Raw genomic sequence first — 27,355 nt, forward strand, 5'->3', positions numbered from 1 at the left:
ACCATTTGGTCATGAGAAGAAATGAATGGAACGACTGACACATACTACAGCATGGATGAACCCTGAAAACATTATGCTAACTGCAAGAAGGCAGCTTCAAAGGACCACATATTTATATGAAATGTTGAGAACAGGCAAATCTAGATTTACATTACCTAAAGCAGAGGGGAAGTTAGGGTAAATGGGGAGCAACCAGTAATGGGTACAGGATTTAAGGGTAATAAAAATGTTCTAAAATGTGGCCATGGCAAGAGTACACAATAGGAGGGGCACCTGGGTGGCTCAGACGGTTAAGCAGCTGCTTTCAGCCCAGGTCATGATCCCAGGGTCCTAGGATCGAGCCCTGTGTGGGGCTCCCTGCTCAGTGGGGAGCCTGCTTCTCCCTCTCTTTCTGCCTGCCACTCCCCCTGCTTGTGCTCTGTCAAATAAATAAATAAAATCTTAAAAAAAAAAAAAAAAAAAAAAGGAGTACACAACAGGGAAAAGATAATCTCTTCAATAAATGATCTGGCAAAACTGGACAGCTACATGCAAAAGTATGAAACTGGAACACTTCTAACACCACACACAAAATAAACTCAAAATGGATTAAAGACCTAAACATGAGACCTAAAACCATAAAACTCTTAGAAGAGAACACAGGCAGTAATCTCTTTGACATCGGCTATAGCAACATTTTTTTTAGATAGGTTCCCTGAGGCAAGGGAAACAAAAGCAAAAATAAACTATTGGGACTTCATCAAAATAAAAAGCTTCTGCACAGCAAAGGAAACCATCAACAAATCAAAAAGACAACCTATGGAATGGGAGAAGATATTAGCAAGTGACATTATCTGATAAAGGGGTAGTATCCAAAAGAAACAAAAAACTTACACAACTCAACAGCAAAAAAAAAAAATCTGATTTAAAAATGGGCAGAGACTATAAATAGACATTTCTCAAAAAGACATACAGATGATCAACAGACACATGAAAAGATGCTCAGCATCACTCATAATCAGGGAAATGCAAATCAAAACCACAATGAGCCATCACTTCACACCTGTCAGAATGGCTAGAATCAAAAACACAAGAAACAACAAGAGTTAGCAAGGATGTGGAGAAGAAGGAACCCTCTTGCTCTACTGGTGGGAATGTAAATTGATGCAGCCACCGTGGAAAACAGTGTGGAGGTTCCTCAAAAAATTAAAAATAGAATTACCCTACGATCCAGTAATTCCACTCCTGGGTATTTACCCAACAAACACAAAAACACTAATTTGAAAAGATATATGCACCTCTATGTTTATTGCAGCACTAGTCACAATAGACAAATTCTGGAAGCAACCCAAGTGTCCACCAAGAGATGAATGGATAAAGATGTTGTGTAAATATATACAATAGATATTACCCAGCTGTAAAAACGGATGAGATCTTGCCATCTGCAACATGGATGGACTTAGAGGGTAGTGTGGTAAAGCGAAGTAAGACTGAGAAAGACAAATACCTTATGATTTCACACATGTGTGAAATCTTAAAAAACAAATGAATTAACAAAAAGCAGAATCAGACCTATAAATGCAGAGAACAAAATGATGGCTGCCAGAGGGAAGGGCTGGGGGGATGGGCAAAATGGGAGGAGGAGTGTGGGAGGTACGGGCTTCCAGTTACGGAATGAGTAAGTCATGGGAATAAAAGGTACAGCATAGGGAATACAGTCAGTGATATTATCATAGCAACATACAATGGCAGATGGTAGCTGTGGTGGGCAGAAGGTATACAGATGTTGAATCATGAATCACTATGTTGTACACCTGAAACCAACATAACACTGTATGTCAACTATACTCAAAAAAAAATTTTTTAAGACTTTAATTTTTAAGTAATCCCTACACCCAATATGGGGCTCGAACTTACAACCCCGAGTTCAAGAATCTCATGCTCCACCGACTGAGCAAGCCAAACACCCCCAAATAAAAATTTAATAAAAATTTAAAAATAAAATAGGGCCATGGTTTCACAACTCTGTGAACACACTAACCACTAACATACACTTTAAGTGAGTTGTAAAGCATATTAATATCTCAATACAGTTGTTATATAATTTTTTATTTTTTTATATTTTTATATAATTTTTTAAATGTTTTCTTCAAATACTTTACTATCAGTAAGAAATCACCTGCATTACTGCAAAGTAATCCACTGCAAGATGATATGATTTTGAGGGGGTGGGAGGAGGAAAAGGGGCAGAAATAAGAGTGTCCATGTGTTAATGGTTAAACCTGGGGTGAACAGTAACAGGGACTTAATTCTTCTGTATCTGTATATGTTTGAAATTTCCACAATAAAAGGCTTTAAAAAGTTAGTCAGTTGTATCCTATAAAATGATTCACAGAAAACCTGAAATTCCCTATTCAGCCACTATTCACTTGGGGAATGGGGGGGGGAATCAGCATGCTGATTGGCAGCCTGGATAAAGAAGAGCCCAAATGAAACCCGCTGTCTCAGTGCGACATGAGATTGACAGAGTCAGCCCAATGGCTGGAATGTTGTGTTCTGCTGAATGGTCAGTTGGTGAAATCAGGCCCTCTGGCTGGAGAGCAGGAAAAACGAGGGGGTGGGGGGGATGGCAGCGGGGGAGAGACAGTAGAAATGCTGTGGTGATAAAGTATGACATTTTTTTCACGCTTTAAAAAAGTTCTCCTCTAACACAGAATTACCTGTAGAATACTGGTGTTTCGTGGCAAATACCCAATACCTGTTTTTGTCTGGATGAGTAATTTTACTGTTATTTTTAAGAAGCTATTTCTCTCTGGTTTTATTTACTGAGCGATGATATTAAGTACTCTTAACTGTAAGAACAAGGTGACTAGTCAAGATAGAATAAAACCATTTAGCTGCAAACATTAAATGCCTACCCTGGGCCAGAAGCTCCCCTTGGGGTCTGAGGCTACAAACAGTGAAGAGAAAGCAGCCCCGACCTGGGGCAATTCATCCTTGAGTCGGGGAGACACACAGGGACACAGAGATTGACAGCAGTGAGATTAAGCGCTCCGACGCACCACGGGACACAGGTGAGGAAGCAAGCGGACACTGTAGCCAAGTCTTGAGGGACGGTTCAAAGGAGTTCCACACACACAAACAGCAGTGTGCAACGTGCCAGGTAATGAGGGCGCCAGAAAGGCAGAGGGAGAAAGGGCCGGTGAGGCTAGGTAGGTGGCCCAGGCCTGAGGTCCTCAAGCGCTAGTGCATGAAATGACCACCAGAGGGCGCTGGTTAAACACACAGCTATAGGTCCGACTCCAGAGATTGCAACCCCTGAAGTCTGTCTGCATTAATAACCGGCAGCCCAGATGACTCTGACCCTGGCAGTGACAAGCTATGGAGTTTGGTCTCTCATCACAAATGATTAAAAGCTGCTGAAGGATTTTAAGCAAAGGAATGATAAGATCAGATACGTAAATTAAGACCCTCTAGATAGTTGTAAGGGAGACAAAATAAAAGAGGACTATGAAGTTCAGTAGGGAGATGAGCAAGGAGGGAACAAAGAAGAGACAGGTAAAATGGTAACCAACCTGATACCGGAAAGAAGGAAAGAGAGGGGCAAGGCAGCTTCCGGATTTCTCAGCGGGGTGGTTGAGCCGATCCTGGTGCCATCGACTGAGATGTGGAATTGGGAGACTGAGCAGGGGAAGGGGCTGACTTCAGTCTGTTTTTATTAACTTTTTAATTCAACTTTGTACAGTTTTAACAAATATTACACAAAGATCTGACGTATCCTTTACCCACCTTCCCCAGATGCTAACATCTTGCAAAACTACAGTACAATATCACAACCAGGATACTGGCATTGACACAATCCATTGATCTTACCGGGGTTTCTGAGCTCAACACTTGAATTTTAGGTGTCAGAGAGGTGTCATGGGAAAACATGTCCAAGGGCAGGTGGATACACAGGTCTGACACTCAGAAAAAGGGTCAGGGTAAAGACACAGGTATGGGGACCGTTATCTTCTGTGATTTCAATGCCTTAAAGAATGTGATTATGACAACAGAAGTACCCACAGACACAGGGATAGGTAGGTTTATTCTGCACAGTCAGGGTACTGGTTGTGCCCTCACTGGATACCCAGCCCGCCCCGTCTAAGCTCCCAGCATATGTTAACTCGCCTGGTGGTGGTGAAGAGCATAGGCTGTGAAGTCAGATGACATGGTTCCTGTCCTGGCCCCAGTCACTTGCCAGTTTGGGGATCTTGAGCAAGTCACTCAACCTCCAGGTGCCTCGGTTACTTGTCTATAACACAGGGCTGATAAGTGTACTTAGACTACAGGGTTATTTTGAGAATTAAGTGAGCTATGTAACATGCTTAGAACTGTGGTGCATGCCCAGGAGAAAGCAAACATACATGATTTCCAGGCCCAGGCAGGCAGGAGCCCACACATAGGAAGGAAGTCACCTTAGGTGAAAGTAGGATCTCACTGGCCGAGGCAAAGAAGAAGGTAAGGAGGATTGGCTGCTGTGGAAAAGTCTATGGGTGTCAGTCAGGGTGGGAGTGAGCTAAAGGAAAATGGACAGAACTTCCTTCCTCTCTGAAGTTCAAGGAAGGATGGACAATACTCCAAAAAATATAAGGACCATTACAAGGCAATATATAAATAACTGCACTGTTGGGTGACAGACAGTTAATGCTTAGGGATTTCAGGGTAAAAAGAGACCAGACTGGCCAACAAAGGAAATGGGTGGCAAGGTCTCGGGCAGGGAAAGGAGGAAGAGGGGCTGACAGGGGAGGGCTGGTAGGAGCAAGAATTGCATCCCTAGGAAGCAAGTCAGCTCCTAACCACGCCTTTCTTCATCCTAGGTGCTGGGGAGTATCTCATACCTGAGAAGAGCATTTGACACCTTCCTTGGTTTGGCCCTCTGGCTGTCAGGTCTCCAGTTTGTTTCCATGCTGATGTATACAATGCTAACTGTTGCATTTAGGGATTTTTCCAGTGGTCCTTTTTCCCTATCAGCCCCATACCAGCATCTGAAGCCAAGGCTCTTGGCAACCACAGAATCCAATTTTAGCCCCTAGAACAAGACTTTCTTATTCAACACATCAATCACCCCACTAATTTCTCGGCACAAGGACAGCTTCAGGGGTTTCCTCCTAACAGACGGGCACATACAAAACGTCTGCCCCAACAGGCTCAACTCCCTTCTCAGGGGCGTGAGAGAGCTGTCTGAAATTAATGCTGTGATTATCATACAGTAGGTTTCGCGAAGCTTTTCAGATTCCTGCATATACCTGAATGAGTAGCGGCCTTGGCCATGGTGAGATATTCCTAACATGGAGTAACAGGCACATTATTTTTACGAGTATTAAACTGGTGCATTTAATTAACCCCTTAAGACAGGTCCCCACAGCCTTACACATCTGAGACCAAGCCTGGAGTTCCATTGCCCCAGGGGAGGAAAGCTGCAGCAACACGACGGGCTCCGTGAGGAAACCACAGCTGTGCTTCCCTACGTAGAGGACATACCTCTGTGCACAACTAAAGCTTCACACGTAAAGGGACGGCTCCCCGAGGACCTGGGTGGGAGGAGAAAGGGAGGCGACTGGAGAAAGGTATTCGCTGCCAACACAGTGGAGGCGTCAAAACTACTTAAATTATTACACAGGACATTTCATTATCATCACTCCGCTCCCACCTTCTGCTAACAAGGATGTGGTGGAAAGCCCTGATCATTTACGGAGCAAGATAAGCTACATTTTCTTTGTGCACTTTGCATTGGAATTTAGTTCCATGATCAGCTTGGCTTGAGTCAAGTCTCTGCAGTAAAAGCACCACGTTGACTACTTAAGTCTTAAATGCAGTTGCCGTGAAGTTCGTACTTCTGAACAAGCTTTAGACAGGTGAGAGTCTTTCATTAGAGCACAAATACAAAAACTACAGACATCATATTGCCAAATAACCATGTAAAGTACCTCTAGGCCAAAAAGCTCTAAAACATAAATATGCTTACACATGGCACAGACCAAGCGGACCCAACCCCATTATCCTCTCCTCCAGAACTCACCTGGTCTTATTTTTCTGGAGACCAAAGACTGATGCATGATATATTCATTTAGCGAAATCTATTCACTTTAGCTGTGTTACTTTCACAAAGACACTCCAACAGGTAATTTACTGACCCTGGACTTAATATGTTTTCTATCCTGTCAATATATTCCAGATATCCCTTCACTCCCAGATAATGGTGAGCTGAAACGAATTTAGAGCCACTTGATTCCAGGGATTTCATTTGAAAGACTATATATACTTCATCTGAAAATGACTCTGAAACTTAATGTCTTAAAAAAAAGAGAGAGAGAGAGAAAGAAAGAAAAGAAAAGAGCGTTTCTATTCATTATGGAATTAACATTCCAGTGAGGATTGCAAAACACAAAAAGATCTAGCTTTCGTAAGTCATTACAAAGTTAGTAGCCTGGAACACTTTAAAAGAACAGGACAACTATATGCCCAGTATAGAACAGGCACTGATTTTCTTAAAGGAACATAAGAACATACATTAAGGACATACATACAAATATATTTCAGAAGATACACAAGCAACTAATAACAATTCCCTTGGAAGTGTGTGATGCGACGGCTGGGAAACAGTGTGGGGAACAAAAGTGCTGTGAGAGACTTTACTATCCTCTTTGAATACTGTGTCTTATGGATAAGCTACCAAAAAAAAAATTTTTCATCTCACACGAGCTGTTTTTTCTTAAAATTCCATTATGCTTTAAGCAATCAACCTGCAAGATGCACAACAAATAAAAACTCATTAAACAATGAGCCTTCTAAAGCGCCTTCACACCTCACCCCAACACCGCTCCCCACCCCAGCTCCACAGTCACCCCTCAATCCATATGAGCAGCTTGGAAATTCTGTAAAGCAAACAAGACCCAGAACCAGAAGTCCAGGATAGAATTCCTAGTTTTCCCACTTGCCCTGGATTTTCTTACCCTAATTTGCAAGCTGAAGATACCCAACTACCTGGGAAGATTTCATGAGTGCCGCAAATGAAAATACAGGTTATCAGTCTGTAAACTACAAAAACTTCTAAAAAATATTTTTGTTGCATAATACATTCTAACTGTAAATGTACATGCATGAACCAATAGCCATGAAGAACAAAGAACTACAATATTAATTAAACTGGGATTCTGATCAGCATTTTCTCATAGAAAATGATTAGTTACTTCAAGCAGGAATCAATATCAAAACTGACTAGAAAACAGAGAAACTGCTGAGTGGCAATGGGTTCTTAACAGTAAATCCAAGACTAGGTAATTCCCCCAAACCAACAAAACCAAAAGAAATGACAGCAGAAAAGACGAAGCAAATACAGTACACAGATCTAGAAACCTAACTTGTTTGCTCCCAGCTTGCCAGGAAGGAAGACAATTATCTAAGACCAAGAAATACATTTGAAGACGCAATAAAAAACAAAAACTTTCCTAATTTTTACTTAGAAGGCTAGACTTCTTTAAGGCCCGGCTCATATTTCTCTCCTTCAGAAAACTTTCCCTAATTTTTCATCTCCCATCATTTCCTATATGATTACAGGTAATTATGTACTGCCGATTGCTCTCTGCTTTAGGGATGCATCTTTTTTTTTTTTTTTTTTAAGATTTTATTTATTTATTTGACAGAGAGATAGAGAGAGAGCACAGATAGGCAGAGTGGCAGGCAGAGGGAGAAGCAGGCTCTCTGCTGAGCAGAGAGCCCGATGTGGGGCTCGATCACAGGGCCCTGGGATCATGAGCTGAGCCGAAGGCAGATGCTTAACCGACTGAGCCACTCAGGCGCCCCTAGGGATGCGTCTTCTCTCCACAAAAAAATTATAGCCCCTTAAAGGCAGACAGCACAGCCCCCATTTGGTTAAAACTCTCCACAGCATCTACCCCAATGCATAAAATCTTAATAAACCTTTTTCTTAATTGAAGTGAAATATAAATTTTCTGAGTGCATTTTTATAAGAAACTCAAAAGGATTCATGGGCAGACATTACCTTTAATTTCATTAAAAACTTAATGATCATACACACACACACACACACACACACACACACACACACAAACACACAAACCACCAGGACCACTATCACACACTAGCATCCGAACTTGAAACAAGCTGTAACACTTTACTTTGGAAAAAGCTGACATAGGCTTGCACAGAGCAAAGATAAGTAATGCAGAGTTACACTGCAGCATATTAAATTTGATTAGAACTTTTTAAAGTAAACATAAAAATCAAAAATTAACAAAGAGTTTAATGTTAAATGAAAATGTTAAAGATGAATTGGAAATAAGAATATAAACTCCAGGGGTGCCTGGGTGGCTCAGTCGTTAAGCATCTGCCTTCAGCTCAGGTCATGATCCCAGGGTCCTGGGATCAAGTCCCGCATCGGGCTCCCTGCTCAGCAGGGAGCCTGCTTCTCCCTCTCCCACTCCCCCTGCTTGTGTTCCCTCTCTCGCTCTCTTTCTGTCAAATAAATAAATAAAATCTTTAAAAAAGAAAAAAAAAGAATATAAACTCCAATACGTATGCACAACATACACAGATATGTATGTCTCCATCCATCCATTGACAGAGCTTAGATGCCATACATCCTAGTACCGATGAGCACCTTCAGCATCCAGATCTTGCCTTCTAAATACTGTTTCCCCATTAGAAAGAAGTACAGCTCCTCAGAGAAGTAACTGTCTGCAGATCTGAGGCAGAAAAAGTACAAGATGAGCCTGGGATGTCTTTCTGTGCCAAAAAACAAGATAGTGTTCTAAGACAAAAGGTGTCATGTCAGAAAGGATACAAAAGGCTTGAAACTTCTTCCACTGGCCAAATTTTTAGACAATCTGAACACTAAAATGAAGAATGAGTGTAATTGGCTGTAAAATACTGAACGAATAAAAATCCATGAGCCCATCACAACGACCAAAGATAATTTTTTTAAATAAAAAAAAAAAATAGAGAAACTGGTTTACCACCACTAACCATGTAATTACAGCAATTCTTACTCTGAAGATTGATAGTCAAAGGAAAGGAATTTAACATTTACTCTGCATTTTTTATAAAGAATTACAATTTATCACAGTTGATGAGAGAAAGCTCATTTTTATGTGAGAATGCCAACACCTAGCCATCCCCCCAAAAAATTATTTGGGGCTTGATTCATCAATAGATGCTAAAACTTTTAGGTGAATTACTGGGGAACAGGATAGTGGCAGGTGCCAAAGTCACAGCCCACAGGCCCCAATCCTTGCAGTACAGAATTTTTTATCCAGGTAGCCAGAGCTACCCCACCAATTAAAACCTACTTTTCAGGCCTATGTATAGCATAAATTTAAATTACACTTATACAAGCACTTCTGTCCAATCTTCAGGGTTATTGTCACAGTAAGCAAAGCAGATAGCTCTTTTATGACAAATGAGATCCGAGGAACACTGTAAAGATGTGGAGGCAATCTTGACTTGAAACTAAAAGCTTGTCCCTAGAGTCAAAAAAGTTAGTACTGCAGTCTTCAGGGACCCGAAGTGTAAGTAAGCTGGTTGGCTTAGATAAGAAACCAGACTGTCAATTACGTATTCAGCAGGGTTTATTTTTGCAGCCCAAATGGCTCAGTGAATATGTCACAAATTAATTACCCAGTGTGCAAGAAGGGTAGCTACTTCTTCCCTGTGTTTTGGGGGCGATCAGGATAGTGGTTCCCAGAGGACAGTCAACCAAGAAAAGTCTCTCCTCCATCACAAATGCCTGACCCAGCAAAACCTCAGGGGTACAGGGGAAACAACTGGGGATAAACAGAGCAGCTCCCTGGGGAGTTTAACCACGAAGCATTTTAAGCTTCTTCTAATTTATCTGTAGCCCCCAAAAAGCTTTCATGCCCATGATATGTCTTGTCACTTTTCACCATATTGAACACCCAACAATTCCTAGCCAAAATTAGAGCTGTTCCTCTTGCAAGCAATTTCATCTTTCTCCAGTTTCTACAGCACCCTGGACTTTGCTATGCTCTTCCTGTACCCCATGGCACCCATAAGAATAAGGGTTCTGATTCCTCTGATGCTGCCCACAACCCTGAAATCCTGCAGCCTGTTCCCTGCCAGCACCTTTCTTCCCAGCGATGCTTCTTGCCTCCAAGGGGCCCAGACCCACACCACCACTTCCCCCTAGCAACCACCGCGTCACAGCAAGGAGGAAAGACCAAATACCTAGTGAGTCCAGCTTCATCTGTACTGGCAGTTACTTTTTTTTTTTTTTTTTAAGATTTATTAATTTGAGAGAGAGAGAGTGCTTGAGCACGGCGGGGAGGGGCAGAGGGAGAGAAAGTCTCAAGCAGACTCTGCTGAGCGCAGAGCCCGATCTCTTGACCCAAGCTGAAACCAAGAGTCGGATGCTTCACCAAGTGCACCCCCCAGGAGCCCCAGCAGTTACTTAACTTCTAAGGCTCAGGTCTCTCGTATTCAAAATGGAATAACAGAACCCACAGAGCAAGCTTATTATGATTACAGATCGTGTCTATAAACTTCTCAGCACAATACACAAAATAACAAATACTGGCTAGTTATGATGTCATAAGTACTGGCTAGCAATTGTAGCAACTAGTTAAGAGTCTACATTTACTGCCCATTTACTATGTGGTGCCAGGAACTGTTCTAAACCCTTAGAAACCTGATTCATTTCACCCCTAGAAGGTACTGCCAATTATAATCATCCCCATATTATAGACAAGAAACTTAGGATAAGTGTTATAACAATAATAGTACTAAGAAGTCCTTTCCTGGCTGCCCACCAGCCCCCAGACAGAACCCATGGACCCCTTAGCACACAAGGCTCCTCACAGCCTTTTATCACCGCCCCACCGATAACTAATGCATGAGATGAGAAAAGTCCTGGCAGTTCCACAAGTCCAACTCTTCGATGACCCTGTTTCTATGCAGACACCATCTTTTCGCCAGAAGTGCCCTTACCTGCACAACATCCCCCAACTCTGTCAAAACACCTCTTCTTTCAAAACGGTATTCAAACGTCACTTGCTCTGTGGATCTCCATGGGCTTCCTGTCCTTGGGACTCCGTCCGCAGTTAATTCATTTCACAATTAGCTCTTCCTTCTTTTTCTGATACTTGGGATTGTTTGGCTATATGCCCCACCCCCAAGCGTGAACACCTAGAGGGCAGTGACTACATTCTCTGTCTGTCCCCACTGACCAGCAGTGTCTAGCACAGGCTTCCAAACCTACTTTGGACATGTACGCTGAGGGGCTTTGTGCACCCACCTGCACATCGATGCCCTCATCTGTGAAATGGGAATAAAGTATCTCTCTCACAGAGTATCTGAATAAATCAGAAAATAAAACATACAAGGAATCTAGGAAACGGTTACTAAGAAATGGGGGATGTGGTATCACGGTAAACCACAGGAATCCTGGGAGACGTGGGGAGCAATGGACTGTTCTCACACGAGCCAAGAGGAAACCCAGCTGTGGGGTCCAACAGCAAAGGGATGAGGTATGCCCACAGATGAAAAGCTCCCTCAAGTAACGGAGATCATGTTCACAGCACACATCCAGAGCTGATTCAGTCTAAGACTGGAAGAAGCACCATGTTGCTGCTCCCTACAGTGAGGGGCATTCCAGAATTGCTCAAGAAATGCTAACTGCTACCGTGACAGCAAACATGGTAGTAAGCTCCACAGTTATAATCAGTTGGCTTAGCAACAACAGGACTCCTCACAGGGAACTTTCCTACAAATAAATGTACAAAGTCTGCGTTATTTACTCTACAGTCGTATCTCCTAATCTGTTTAAACACTTTCCTTCATTTCCTAACTCTAAGTTTTACTTTTTTATTTTTAAGTATTAGCTAGTCCATTTTAAATGCTTTTCTCTGGGGAGATCAAAATATCTTAAGACAACTAAACAACCTTGTTTTAAAAACAAAACTTCACTCAACTCTAAAATACATCTGAAACCCACTACACGTTACACGTGGGGGGTTCTCTCCCTTGAGTCTATAACACTCACCTATTGGATAGCATTTTGCAAACATCTTCTCTACCTATAACATCTTATTTTTGGGGTATCATAAGGACTGAGAATTATAACCCCTTCCTCTCAGCTGCCCTAATTTCACCTCTACTTTAAAATCTCTGCCCTGGTGTTACGATTTGTCCAAGGCAAGTATTTCTTTACCTGCCTTGAAATGACACGGGAAACCTCACCTAGAAACCTAAGGCCTCTCTCACTTTTCTCACTTTGGGGTACACACTTTACACTGGGGAGGTCTTTGCCTGCTGCAAGCTCCCCAGGGCAGCATTTATATGGATTTAATAACCCATTTAATCCACAGTTTAGATCTATAACTCTCTGCATAATGACAGTGACAATCTCTGTGTTGCTACATTTAAAGAATTTACACAACGGGGCCTGCTCCCTTGTTGCTGTTAGCCCACTTAACTTTAGGAAAAACTCTCTTCAATAAAATCAAACAGCAGTGCTTTATAGCTCTGTTCCAACACTGAATGTGGGAACTGAAAATAAAACATATGTTTCTATTACAAAGGAATAAAGGCCATTTCTACCGAAAACACTTTACCAGTCCTAAGAACAATCATCAAGACAACAGAAGTCATAAAACCACTGCCAGGAAAAGGTGACACTTGATAGTCAATCTTGCCCCAAATGTGCTGAATGATTCTTTTCACTATCAAAGCCAGAACACGGAACCTATTACTGCAAGTTAATCTTCTGAAGTGTATGCAATTTAATCCAATTCAACACATATATATGTGTGTGTGTAGTTGCTTGGCTGCATAGCTTGCTTGGAGTGTGAAACTTGCTACCTTATGGCTAGGTCTACACAGCCAAGTGCTTCCAAATGCACTGTATAATTTGCTTAAAGAAGCTGAAGAAAGTGCTGAAGACAAAGCAGAGAGAGGTATCAGGTGTAACAGGGTGATAGAAAACCAAGATCAGATCACTGAAACCATGCGCTCTCTGCAGACAGTAAAAACAGTACGCTACATGTGCATTTTAAAACACATGTAAGAATACAGAAAAATGAATTCAATATCTACATAGTTAAATTAGCTATTAACTACAAAGGGTAAAACAGTGACTTTGTAGTGAAGAAACGTGGGAGGCACCACCTTACCCAAAAGATCAAAGTTATCACCACTAGTATTGGAACAATGTAATATGATGTCCTGAGAGGCTTACAGCATCGCTTCCATGGCATTCCTACCAAAAGTACATAACCTGAATCTAGTCATGAGGAAATGAACAAATGCAAACCAAGGGACATCTTACAAAATAGCTGGTCTATCCCCTCTAAAAATATCAAGGAAAAAAAAAAGGCCGAAGAACTGTTCTTGATTAAAAGAAGACTAAAAAGACATGAAATTAAAGGCAACATGGATTGGATTGGATCAAGGTTGAGAAGACTACTGTTTGGAGAGACTAAGGATTCTGCTTTAAGTCAACAGTCACTTAGTAGCAGAGCTGGGATGAGTAAAGCCCAAGCTCTTTCTGATTTGCTAGACCTAAGAGGTTAGGGGGTCAAGTCCCAAAATTCATGCATTTTTTAAAATATTTTTATTTTTAGCTTTAAGCATTTTTTAGGTCAAAGTTTTTATACTCTACCATGAAAAATGGTATATTAGGCACTTGATCTTCATGGATTTGACATTCACACTTAGAAATACACATGAATGGGGCGCCTGGGTGGCTCAGTCGTTAGGCATCTGCCTTCGGCTCAGGTCATGATCTCAGGGTCCTGGGATCGAGCCCCGCATCGGGCTCCCTGCTCAGCGGGAAGCCTGCTTCTCCCTCTCCTATTCCCCCTGCTTGTGTTCCCTCTCGCTGTCTCTCTCTCTGTCAAATGAATAAAATCTTAAAAAGGAAAAAAAAAAAAGAAATACACATGAATAGAGGCACTTGGGTGGCTCAGTCAGTTAAGCGACCAACTCTTGCTTTCAGCTCAGGTCATGATCTCAGGGTCATGGAATCAAGCCCTGTGTCGGGCTCCACACTGGTTATGGAGCCTGCTTAGGATTCTCTCTCCCCCTCTGTACCCACTCCACCCCCCAGTTGTGCTTTTATAAAAAAAAAAAAAAAAGAAAAGAAAAGAAAAAGAAAAAAACACATGGATAATCATAAAGACCAATGAGTTGTAATACTCTATACAGTCAAAAAACAGATTCACCTGTGTTATGTGTCTTATGAAAGAAGAGAAAACACAGCTAGTAGGTGAACTTAATCAACCATCTGTCATGGGTGTGCAAATAATAAAAATTTTAGCTCTGGGGGAAAAGTAGAAAATAATCCCCCTCCCAACCAACTGGTTACACTAGTAAAAAAATTAATGGTAAAAGTAATGAATGCAGGAAGTCTCTGATGTTCTAAGCTAAAAACTGGAGCTAGGCTTCCTTCCATTTGGTAGAGGAAATCATATGGTTCTGGTGATACAGTCCTATCTCAGATTCCTAAAAATTCTACCTACATGTTCTTTGCAAATGATGAGGGTCTATCAGACTTTATTTGTCCTAAAATTATATTTCACTGGGCAGAATCATTCCTGTATGATCACCTTCTCCCCTTTCTTATAACAGTTAAAATCAGATTAAACTGAACATCAAGGAAAACACTGACAGAACAAGTTACAAAACCATGAAAAGAACCTAAGAAAAGGAGAAGTAGTCTATATAGTTGGTGATGCTACAAGTTTCAAGGATTATGAACTGGGACAAATACACACACGCTTCAGGCCTCATTATTCATTTATCTTAAAAATTACCGAGCACCTCTGTATGCCGGGTACTCTCCTAGGAGATTTAGTACAGAACAAATCTGACAAAGTTTCTCACGGAGAAATGTTATAGTCGGGAGTGAGTGTACATTAAGTAACCAATAAATTAAGATATAACGTGGTAGGTTATATCTTACTCTTAGATCATACTAAGAGTTATGAAGAAAAATAAGGCAGGACAAGACAACAGAGCGACAGAGAGGACATTTTGGCTGGAGTGATCTGAGAAGGCTTCTCGTAGGAAGTGCCATCTGAGCTAACATGCAGTGCGTGGAGGCAGCAGGCCACATGGACGTCTCAAGGCTGGAAGGAGAGGCCACCGTGTGTGCCGACTGCTCATGCTGGTGGAGGGACACATCTGAGCGAGGCGCGGCTGCCAAGTGAGGATTCTGAGCATAAGAATGTGGCATGAGTTAGGTTCTAGCAGGAGCATGCTGGCCACAGAGCAGAAGGCTGTCATTAGAGAAGAACAAAAACAAGCTCAGCTAGAGGCCGGTCCAACAGCACGGGCAAAGGTGGAGGTGGTGGTTCAAACCAGAGGACTAGCAGCAGTGGGAGGAGGAAGACATTCTCGGATGGGGATTCGATTTTCAAAGTAAAGCTGACAGGATTGCTGAGGGGCTGAACGTAGAATTTTGAGAGAAAGATATAAAGCCAGAATGACAATAGGGCTTCTACCCTTATCCTCCCAGTGACTACATATAACATTTAGTAAGAAGACTGAAGAAAGAAGGAGCAAGTTTAGGGATGGAGAGAAATCAAGACTTTGGTTGTATATACTAGGTTTCAGATGCCCATTAGTCATCAAAGTAGAGGTAGCTAGTGTAAGCAACTAGATATCCAGACTCTGGAGAGAAGTATTAATAAACGCTCTCGCTCTCTCACCCATGCTTGCTCTCTTGCGCTCTCGAGGCATGGGCACGCACACGCACGCGCTCTCTCTCCATATACATATGTGTATATATATACACACACATACATATATGTGCGTGGCATGTCAGAGGGGGAGAAGGAAGGCAATGTGGCCAGAACATCACAGAAAGAGAGAGCAAGGCATGGATGGCCTTGGTGGCCACACATACATATATGTGTGTGTATATATATATATGAATCACATATATGTGTTTTTGTGTATGAGGAGAAGTTCAAAAAGGAAATTATGAAGAAGAGCAAAGAGAAACTTGACCATTTATTGTATCTACTTTGACACCATTTGCAAATATTATAGTAAGAATGTAGAGCTTCTGTAATTTAAAAAGGGGGCATTTCTTTTGTCTCCCCCTATGAAAAAATAAGCTGGTGAAAACAATCTGAAGTATAGAGTTAACAAGACTGCTACCAAAACAGCACTCAGAGATAACCACTGTTCACTTTGTAGATACTTTTCCCTATACATTTAAATATATACACAATACAGTTTTGTTTTGTTTTGAAGTACAGTTCACCTTTGTTTTAGCAAACCTGAACTCAAAAGGTGGCAGCCATGGAATCCAGCCATGTTTTCAGTTTTGTTTTGATTAACTTTCCATGCTTTTAGAGTGGGCTCCACTGTCCAGTTCGCCAGGACCACCTACCACTCCCAGCCACCTCACAGCCTGACTCACTTATTTAGGACGCTGCCTGGCATCTGAGGACATTTGCACTTTCTGCCCTGCTTCTCAGAGCTTTGTAGCTGGGGTCTCCCTTATGAAACCATAAGCACGTTTCCATTTCATAAGGAATTATTTGTAAACCTAATCTTTAAGTGGACATCTTTATGTGTAATCCTCTGTGCATATTTCTAACGGAGAATCCAGTCTTTTATTAAGCATGTTTTAGCACCACCTCAAGGAGTCACTGTCTAGCCACCAAAAGAGTGAAGACGGACTAAAAACAGTTTACCTTCAGTTCTTTCAACAAATACCTACCATGATCATGGGCCAGTGCATGTGGGAGGGAGGGGTGAGAGAGACAGCACTTTTTAAAGGTAATTTCAGATAGTGAAACATGCTGTGAATAAAATAAGAATACCTGAGAATATAAATGGGCAGAAGGGGGGAAAGAGGAATGTTATTTAGGTAGGTGGCTGGAGAAAACCTCCTGAGGAAATGGCCCTCGAGCCAAAGGCTCTGAGAAGAGGAGATGTGGGAATACCATAGAGATGAACAGCCCAAGTACAAGGAAGAAATGCAGAAGCCTTGAGAAAGGAAGGAGCGTGACATGTCAGAGGGGGAGAAGGAAGGCAATGTGGCCAGAACATCACAGAAAGAGAGAGCAAGGCATGGATGGCCTTGGTGGCCATAGGAAAGAATCTGGATCTTTATCCTAATTGTAGTAGGAAACTATTGACAGGTTATCAAGAGGGACACGATGTGATCGGATTCAGGCTTAGTGATCAGCATGGCAGTTTGGAGCCTACAATGTAAGGAGGGAAAGAACAGGGAGACCAGTTAGGAGGCCACCACTGTCTCCAGCCGAGAGGACAGTGGCATGAACCAACATTTCAGCAGCTATGGCAGTGAGAAGTGTTTAGATGCAGGACATATTCTGGAGGTAACAGCAATATGATTTGCTGATGAAATCAGGATTTTGGGCCTGGGTGAACAAGGATCCATCTGCGTGCGCGCCATGAGTCAGTTTTAGCCTCCCCATGGACCTCCTCGGTACTCACCTCTCCGGGCTATGGCTAGAGCATGCAGGCAACAATGCCTTGTACAATGAATGATGAAATATAAAATGTATTGTACTGTCTCACTTACCCAAATTAGGATCAGTAGCCTGACGTTTCTTAATTTTAGCTTCAGAAATAGCAGAATAATAGGCACAGGTCATCTTGATCAGCCACGTTGCTCGAACCATTGGCACTGAATATTTAGCTAAATATGCAAAAACATCTTCTTTTTTACTAAGGATTGGAACCTAAAAAGAAATAACATATTTATAAAAATCACGTATTATTTTCATCATGAGGTCAACCTAAAGAAAGGGAAAGCAAAAGAAAGACACTCAGTCCCTGCTGCCTTTAAGAAAGTATATCCTTGATGGATTTTCAAATACGTACATTCAGCTTAAAAACCAAAAACTTTAAGCAAATTTTCATTAAAAGAATCAAAACTATGTTTAGCACACTGACAACAGTTTTATCAGTTGCGCTCTCTTATTTATAAAAAACAAATTACTTTCAAATTCTCAGATGCTGAAAGCTACTCATCATACCAACAAAATAGGGAAAATAATTTCATGACAGTACTCCAAGGAGTTTATCTCAAAATTGGAAGGGATGATCAAGTGAAAAACTGTCCCCACTCCAAATTTTATCAAAGAACACTTTTTTATATAAAGCTTTCTGGCTGTAACATTTATAATAATTTCTAGAAAGCTTCTAAAGTGCCTTTAGCCCAAAATTTAAAATAGGGGCTAAAATGATGGATCAGTGAATCTGCCTAATAAACACTGAGCTAGAAATAGCTGGCTAATTAATTCACTGGTTGAAAGTAGGCACTTGAGGCAGTTCATTATTTCTTCCAGACCACGAAGGTGTACTATTTAGCAAATTAGTATCCCAATGTACCACTGAATGTTTCAAAGAGTTAACCCACTCTTCTACAATTCCTCGTAAATATCCTTGGCACAGGCCAGTCATCTATATATGATCTATTCAGTTTACGAATGTAGAGTGCAACAGCGGACAGAGTACATTGGCCATGATGCACAGGATGGGAGCAGTAAGCACCCACCACTCCCCTCTACCACCTCTGTGCTCTGGTCCTGGCCCCCAGCCTGTACAGCTAAACCCATTACTCCCAGGCTCTTCATTTATGAATGTAGTAATACCAGCCCAACCCTGTCCACCGCGCACAGTGGTCAGAAGGGTAAAAGAATTACATGTATCAAATCCAGAACAGTTTTTATTATGTTACCAATTCCAAAAATTTCTAGGTGCCAGCCAAAGTCTGTTTCAAGCCAGGCATTTGACCCTCTCCTAAAAGGATCCTGGACACTACCACCATGGCTATCAAGAGCCCTGGTCTCTATGTGCCACACCCTAGCTTGATTTTTGCATTGGATATCAAAAGACTTCAAATCAGCTGATTGTTACAGCATGGCATTTTTCTTAGTCAAATCCTCCTTTAGACAGTGGATATTTTGTATCATTTGTATATTGCAAATTTGACTATTCACAGGCCTGGACCCAAGTGTTGATCCCAGAATTAAAAGAGAAGTGGGTTTTGTACACAGCCCTTTAAAACAAGCTATTTCACCTGGTTCTTACCAAAGAAACATTCAAGCTGCCCCAATGCTGAAGGAAAAGCTGCCTGGTTGCACACTGAGATGCAGCTGTCCATACACTGTCTTTCATGGGCAACTTAATAGACTTTTGGTCACGTACAATTCCTGCCTTGGGTGCTGACTTTAAACATAACCCCCATGACAGAGGCAGCTACGCTGCACAAACATACCTAAAAGGGAGATGAAAGTCACATAGGCCAAAGCTATAAGGCTTCCTCTCTGCAGACCACAGTGATACATTTTAACAAGAAAATTCCCTGAAAATTTTGTTTACAAGGCACGTCTTTCATGGAGCACAAGACTCTGGGTTTACAGACTATCACTGAAGCCAGGGACAAGAAAAGCTCAGGCTTATATATTCAGTGCAAGAACTGAGATGCTGCTTTTCACTAGAACACTAGTATGAGAGAGTCAAATTTTAGTTGTCAGGGTCAGGTTGACGCTCATTCAGATGAACCAAAAGAGTACTAGATCAAGGCCTAAAAAATAGGCAAATGCAAAAAAGTAAATGTAGCATCTCCAAAGAAACATTACTAGTAGCATCTTTTATAGATGCCCAAAGGATTTCTTTTGAACAACTGACAGGAGAAAAATAAAAACTTGAACATGTGAAATGTTTAGATGAAATAGCAAACAAAACCGAGCCACAGGTCTTACCATTAACAAGCTAAGGCATACCTCCAGCTCATTGCCCCCGAACCCCATAAGACATGGTTTGCTCAAATCAAGGGATTTAAAATTCAGAAGAACTTATGTGAAGAAGGCTATTTAATTAAGGAAGAAGACACATATTGACGGTTATCAAATTGATAGTTTGGACCAGCTCCGGAAGGAAATTATGTTTATAGTGACTGAAGTAGGACTTCCTTACAGTCACAGATCCCATTTTCAGCAAAGAAACCATCTAACTTTAACTTGTAACTGAACCTAGGCAATCACTGGACAGCTGTTTTGTTTTTTTTTTTTTAAGATTTTATTTTTATTTATTTGACAGAGAGAGAGACAGCGAGAGGGGAACACAAGCAGAAGCAGGATTCCCGCGGAGCAGGAAGCCCGATGCGGGGCTCGATCCTAGGACCCTGGGATCATGACCTGAGCCGAAGACGCTTAACGACTGAGCCACCCAGGCACCCAGCTGTTTTGTTTCTAAACCAAGCTAGAGCTGCATCTAAGTAGTAAAAGAAAACTAAGACACTTAGCATGTGATGGTTTTTCATCCACAAAAGGGCTTTATCACCTTGTAGTGCCTTTCCCCTTGGATGAATGTCACTGTCAATACTCTCTGTGTTCACCAAGCAGAAGTAGAGGCAAAAGGAAATTCCCGAGACCACAGTAATCAACATCACCTGAAGTGACCATGTCATACCTAGTGAATTGGTCAAGAGCCAGAAGAATATCCCTAGAGCCTGTAAGTCTATTTTTCCAAATCTACCGATGACTGTGATTGAGTTAAAAGGCCCTTTACAGGCCATTATTGACCTCTCTGTGGCTAAATACTTGGGAGTGCTGTGGAGTTGTAAAATAATGGAAAACCAGGCCGAGAAACTTGACCTATCCCATACAGGAAACTATTTTGAACTCTAGAACAGAGTTGGAAGAGGACTCAAGATTTTAGCAGGAAAATTAAGGCCCTCTGCATTAAGCCATCTCATAGATAAATACCAGAAATTAAAGAAGTACTTGAACTTTCTAATATGAAGAACATGACAGAGAATGCAATCTTTTACCCAGATCCAAAAGAGTTTTTGCCATCTCAAGAATACGATATGCTGAGGAGCGGAGCAGAGAAGGGAGGGACTCTTCAAATGCCCAAGAAATGACTACTTCAAGGCACAGTCAATGGTGTTACCAAAAAAAAGAAAAGAAAAAGAAAAAAAGTTTAACTTTGCACAGAATTCATGTCAGGGCTTACCTGAGGGACACCTGACTTGGCCAGAGACAGCTCCTAATAAAGAGAAGAACAATGGCTAATACACTGCACTGTGATTCATCTCCCTCCTCAAAGATGAGCAACCACTCCACCCCTAAAGCAAGGGCATCAATTCCTCGTCAGTATCTGCTTTCAGGAAATATCCAAAAAAGGGATTCTAAAAGCTTGTTTTAAAAAAAGGAAAACCTAAAAAGAAAGATGTCAGGATGGCTCCATGGGAACTGAAGGTCCTAATAAACATGGAGGGCATGAACTATTGGTTACAAAGCCATGAAATATCAAAGGATGCCCTTTGACTTATGGGGCCTTCAGATACAATGTACAGGTCATCGTGGGCCCACATGGTAAATGTCCACTACCAGGGAAGAAATGCTACATGGTCCAGCCTGTGTTGAGACAGGTACAACCTGAGTAGCAAGAGGCGATTATGCTGATTGTTGTGCTTTTCAAGGATTCCAGTTGCCTTTAATCACAAGGCAACACAATATTATGGCGGCACTAGGGCAAAAGAAAGCCAATGGGAGCTACAGGCTATTTTCAGAGAGCTGCTTTAGAAAACAAACACAAAAAGGAGCTCTCCTTTAAACCAGGCCTGCACCACACTAGTTAATAACACTATCAAGAACAGAAGATGGACACCCTAAAGACTAAAGGGTTTCAGGCCGGATGAGAAAGACATGTGGGATGATTTCAAAGGTGTGCAAGACAGAGATCACTGGAAGCTATAAATACACCTGCCCATTTTGTTCTAAAACTTTTTCAAAGAAGTTTTTCAAGCACACCCAGAATTGCTATCTTACTTGTTAGGAAGGAGACTTAGCTTAAAGCATTTGGATTGGTACTTTTCAAGACAAGAAAGTAACATCAAAGCAAGAATTTCCAAATGACACATTTTGGACATCCTGGCCTAAGAAAACTAAAAATTTAATGGAAATAAACGAAGTCTTATTGCCTACTCTTGATTTAAAAAACGCGTCTACCTGAAGTCCACATAGGGGTGCCTGGGTGGCTCAGTCGGTTTAAGCGTCTGCCTTTGGCTCAGGTCATGATCCCAGGGTCCTGGGATCGAGCCTCTTCTCCCTCTCCCTCCCCAAGCTTGTACTTGCTCTCTCTCTCACTTGCTCACTCTCTCTCAAATAAAATCTTAAAAAATAAATAAAGTCCACATAAACTGCTTCCTGTGTGGAATGTTTAGGTCAAGATGTGCTAGGAACCACATGCCATCCAAAAAAAGGGAGGAACAGCGTTATGTGCAGCACACACCTGGTAAGTGTACCTGCCCCTGAAGCTTTGCGTTTTACGGGAAAGAACAGGGGGAAAGAAATACATACTTGAACCTTAGCTCAAACATCGTGATTTCTAGAAGACCATAATTAAAACAATGTAAGAAACACTTAATACCTTTTTTGCCAAAATAGCAAGTGGTTTATTTCCTGCTAAGTCAGAGAACCAACTATGAATTGCACTCTGGGATCGAGCAGTAACCAGCCAATAATTATCTTTAGCATTAACTTGTGGTTTCTTCTTTCCGGTGTCCTGGAAAGTGTTAAGTTTTAGTTTCTCAGCTAATATGCTGCTGAAATAAGCTCCAATCTGTGGAAACAAGAGAAAAAAAGAAAAAGTTTGAAGGCAGTATGTATGTTAGTAATGTATAGCAGTATTTTAGTTTTAGGAGAATATCTTCAAGCAGCCCATCAGAAAATAAATGGCAATTTAAGTCCTTGAAGCCAAGAGTTGTGATTTCCTTATACTAACATAATGCAAAAACTCCCACAGCACTTTTGTTCCACTATTAACAAGTGGTTCAAGGAAAAAAGAAGAGCCTTTGAAAATGTCTGAGAAGATGAAATTAATTACATCCTGAATAAATTTCAAGAGAATGGGTTCTGCTTTACTCTTCAGCTGTACTTCTTTTTCAGACTACATACACATTTGGAGAGAATATGTTTCCTGAGAGGTGTTGCACGCAAGAGCAGAAAGTCTAGTAATCACACAGTAATCATTCTTTCTCTCGTTTCATCTTAATAGCGTATATTTTTGGAAAGGAAAATTCTGTATTCACAGTGCTTTTCAAAAAAAGGAGTCTAGAAAAAATTAAATGGAAAATTACAAAAGTTTCAATTAAATTAAGTATTCAACATTTTTAACTGGGCTGCCAATTTCAAGAGTACAAGCGTTTCAGGAGAAAGCTAGTGTTACCTGCTCTGAATGGAATATGTAGCAAAGGGAGTTCCTGTGAACAACTGTGGCATTTTCATATTAACCAAACGAAGAGGACAAAAGAGGAAGAAAGGCACAAGAAGGAAAGGGATAAATACCTAGAACTTAAGTGAATCCACAGAAAACTTGTTGGAATTGCCAAGAACCCTATTCCATTCCCTGGGAATTATTTAATAATATGATACAAACAACAGGTGAGGTTGGCCAACAGTGGCAACAATGATTAAAATAAAATACCCACCCTGGTGAAGCCAGGTAAGAATCGCCACCTTACATGAGTCAATAAACAATTAGTTCCTAGGCTGGAACACGGCTGTTAGCAATTAGTCAAGTTTATCTACCAGGGTGAAAAGCTGGTACACTTTTACTTAATGTGAACTGGCATTCCTTGACCCTTGTGATTTATGGACAATTAAAAAGTCTATTTTGGGGGTGCCTGGGTGGCTCAGTCGTTAAGCATCTGCCTTCAGCTCAGGTCATGATCCCAGGGTCCTGGGATCGAGCCCCGCATCGGGCTCCCTGCTCCGCGGGAAGCCTGCTTCTCCCTCTCCCACTCCCCCTGCTTGTGTTCCCTCTCTCACTGTCTCTCTCTGTCAAATAAATAAATAAAATCTTTAAAAAAAAAAAAAAAAAACTATATATAAAAAGTCTATTTTGGTGTGTTAATATAATAAAAAATTAGAGTAATTAGAAAAAAGATCTGAGCTTTACTTCTTTTTTTTTTTTTAAACAAACTTCATGGTGTGTTTTTGTTTTTTAAGCAAATGTTTGCAGAATGTTTAAACGGGAAATAAATGCAAAAATTTAGCAAAACCAGTTGTTTAGGAACAAGCAGCCAACAGCAAATTGTTTAATTTTAAATTTCTCAATCAATATTTGGTCTTTATACCAGGAATTTAAAACCCCTACTTACATTGATTGTTTAAATTTAAAAGGCCTCTTATTTGCAATTATGTAGGAGTATTTTAATCATAATAAACAAAGGTATAAAATTTTTTTTAAAAACTAGTCAGCAATCTGTTTTACAATTATAATTTTTGTATTTAATAACAATGGAACATGTGACTGTATGTGCCGTTTTACATCCTAACAAACCTCGGGAACCACTGCACACTGGAAACTAAGTCAAAATTCCCTAAAAGAGAGAAGGGGGGGGAATCAAAACATGACCATGCACTTAATTTTATACTCACATTATTCCAAACCTAAAAAAGTAAAGAGCCTCATTCCCAAGTCCCAATGACTACCTCCAAGTAACCACGTTGGTTAGTTTCTTAGGTCTTCCGAGGGTTTCTTCAGGTGAATATGCATGAACAAACACAAATATATTACTTTCTCTTTTTTACATGTATACCTCTTTGTGTACATTTAGTAAATGTCTGAGACCCTTCCACATCTGTACATGGAAAATCTCTTTTCACTTTCACAAATGATGTACTGGGTGGGTGCACCACATGTGTATATAATCAAGCCCTTGTTAACAGACATTTGGAGTGTTTTCCCCAAACTTCCACTATTACAAATCACATTACAATGAATAACCTCTCCTATTTGTTATCTCATACATGTACAACTACAGATTTCACATAAATTTCCAGAATTCAGATTGTACGATTCTGTAATTTTAATCAGCACTGTTAAACTGCCCTCCATAAGCTTCAGACCAATGTGCACTCCCTCAGACAAGGTAGGAGAGAAGAAGTTTAACTTAAAACTTGTTTCCAGGGGCGCCTGGGTGGCTCAGTCATTAAGCGTCTGCCTTTGGCTCAGGTCATGATCCCAGGGTCCTGGGACTGAGCCCCACATTGGGCTCCCTGCTCAGCAGGAAGCCTGCTTCTCCCTCTCCCACTCCCCCTGCTTGTGTTCCCTCTCTCACTGTGTCTGTCAAATAAATAAATAAAATCTTTAATAAATAAATAACACTTGTTTCCATCCATCCAAAGCTATTTTGAAAGTAATTCATTTTATAAGAAAATGGAAAAAAGTTTAGGGACTACACTATAGTTCATGTATTCCATATTTATAAGCTCAAATTCCCTTCAGAAGGTTTGAATCCTTGAGTAAATCTCACAGGAAGGGTTGGCAAAAGCAGAAGCTGTAATGGGTGTTATTTCCATTTATTCAGTTATTTAAATTGACATAAAACTTGATATAACAGAATAACTTGGCAGTTCATATCAAGAGACACACAGCATTCATACTTTCTGTTATGGGCTGAATTGTGTTCCCCAAAATTCAGATGTTGAAGCCTTAATCCCCAGTGTGACTGTATTTGGAGACAAGGCCTTTAAAGAGGTCAAATGAGGTCATAAGGGCGGGGCTTAATCCAATGGACTGGTGTCCTTGTAAGAAGAAACACAGAATACAGGCACATAGAGAAAAGACTGTGTGAGGACAGGGTGAGAGGCCAGCCTTGTGCAAGCCAAGGAGAGAGCCCTCAGAAGAAACCAGACCTACTGACACCTTGATCTTGGACTACCAGCCTCCTCGACTGTGAGAAAATAAATTGTTTCTCAGAAAATTAAATTCCTGTTGTTTAAGCCACCCAGTTTGCGGTATTTTGTTATGGAGGCCCAAACAGACTAAGACAACTTCTACCCAAGTAAATATGCTTCTGGAAATTTATCCAAAAGAACAAAAGCTGTATGTTCAAATACGACTACAGCCTCTTCATAAATAACCATAAGAAATTGGCAACAGGCTAATTATTATATACTAACAGTTTCAGGTCATTATAGCATGTAAATGATGAAATGTTATCTGTCCATTAATAATTATTAATATGAATACTTCAGCCTCAAGGAAAAGTGCACTCAAAATAATGTTATGTTTTTTTTTTCTTAAAGTAAGACAAAAAAGTTCTGAAGATGGTGGTGACGGTCACACACCAATGTGAATGCATTAAATGCCAAAGAACTGTACATTTTAAAAATGTTAAGGGACGCCTGGGTGGCTCAGTCAGTTCAGCATCTGACTCTTGATCTCAGCTCAGGTCTCATCTCACGGTCATGAGTTCAAGTCCTGTGTTAGGCTCCAATAAGCAAAATAAAATAAAAATAAAAATGGTAAAATGGTAAATTTTATGTTACGTATATTTTACGACAATTTAAAAAAAGAAAACCAATTACAACATATATGTAATTGTGGTTGTGATGTTAAAAAGTATACGAAGACTGGGGGGCGCCTGGGTGGCTCAGTCGTTAAGCGTCTACCTTCGGTTCAGGCCATGATCCCAGGGTCCTGGCATTGAGCCCCACATCAGGCTCCCTGCTCTGAGGGAAGCCTGCTTCTCCCTCTCCCACTCCCCGTTTGTGTTCCCTTTCTCACTGTGTCTCTGTCAAATAAATAAAAAATCTTTAAAAAAGAAAAAAAAAAGGGGGTGCCTGGGTGGCTCAGTCTTTGGGCATCTGCCTTCGGCTCGGGTCGTGGTCTCAGGGTCCTGGGATCGAGCCTCGCATCGGGCTAAGCAGGGAGCCCGCTTCTCCCTCTCCCACTCCCCCTGCTGGTGTTCCCTCTCTCGCTGTGTCTCTGTCAAATAAATAAACTCTTTAAAAAAAAAAAAAAAAGTATACGAAGACTGGAAAAAGACAAAACTAAAAACATTGGTTTGGTTATGGGGTTATCTGTAGAAAATGCTGTTTCCTTTCACATTGTTTACATATTTCAGTTGATTAGCAAATTATCAAGTACATTTGTTGTTTATGTGTACATGTGCACGCACAGATCTTAAATGATACACAAATCCCTGACAACTGTTAGCTCTGAGGAAGGGGAAGGAAGTATATTTGTATGTTTGATTTCATTTGTATAATGCTTTCAATTTAATAAAAATACTTCAATATTCAGAAAATAAAAATAACTCAAGAAGGATGAGAAAGATCAAACCTTAAAAGAATATAACAAGCAAATAATTCTACCTATATATTATTAACATAACCACAAAGAGAAAGAGATTTAATTTAAGAAAAATTTTAACACAACATTCTGACTATATACCTTTAATGAAAATTAGTTTAAGGACAAAAAGTATAATAGGAAAATTATAAATTTTCCATAGTAATTTTGTTGTTGGAGTAGCATTACTATAGTTTATTCTGGAACTTTTTAATGTGTATTT

At 40.8% G+C, this 27,355-nt stretch overlaps 1 protein-coding gene across 6 annotated transcripts in view; it reads right to left on the bottom strand.

Moving 5' to 3' along the window:
- MED12L (mediator complex subunit 12L) overlaps positions 1 to 27,355 on the bottom strand; it is a 319,084-nt gene that overhangs the window by 257,007 nt on the left and 34,722 nt on the right. For 4 of the 6 annotated variants that reach the window (XM_032408437.1, XM_032408435.1, XM_032408434.1 and 1 more), the window contains exons 4-5: positions 22,420 to 22,611; positions 17,558 to 17,717 (exon numbers count right to left, since the gene is read on the bottom strand). In XM_032408437.1, the coding sequence (XP_032264328.1) occupies positions 17,558 to 17,717; positions 22,420 to 22,611 (352 nt within the window). Of the gene's footprint in view, positions 1 to 17,557; positions 17,718 to 21,000; positions 21,034 to 22,419; positions 22,612 to 27,355 lie in introns of all 6 variants that reach the window. The other 2 variants (XM_032408433.1, XM_032408436.1) reach the window with 1 other exon arrangement.

The sequence above is a fragment of the Phoca vitulina genome, unplaced genomic scaffold (assembly GCF_004348235.1).
Source record: "Phoca vitulina isolate PV1807 unplaced genomic scaffold, GSC_HSeal_1.0 scaffold10, whole genome shotgun sequence".
In the NCBI taxonomy this organism is placed as follows: Eukaryota; Metazoa; Chordata; class Mammalia; order Carnivora; family Phocidae; genus Phoca; species Phoca vitulina.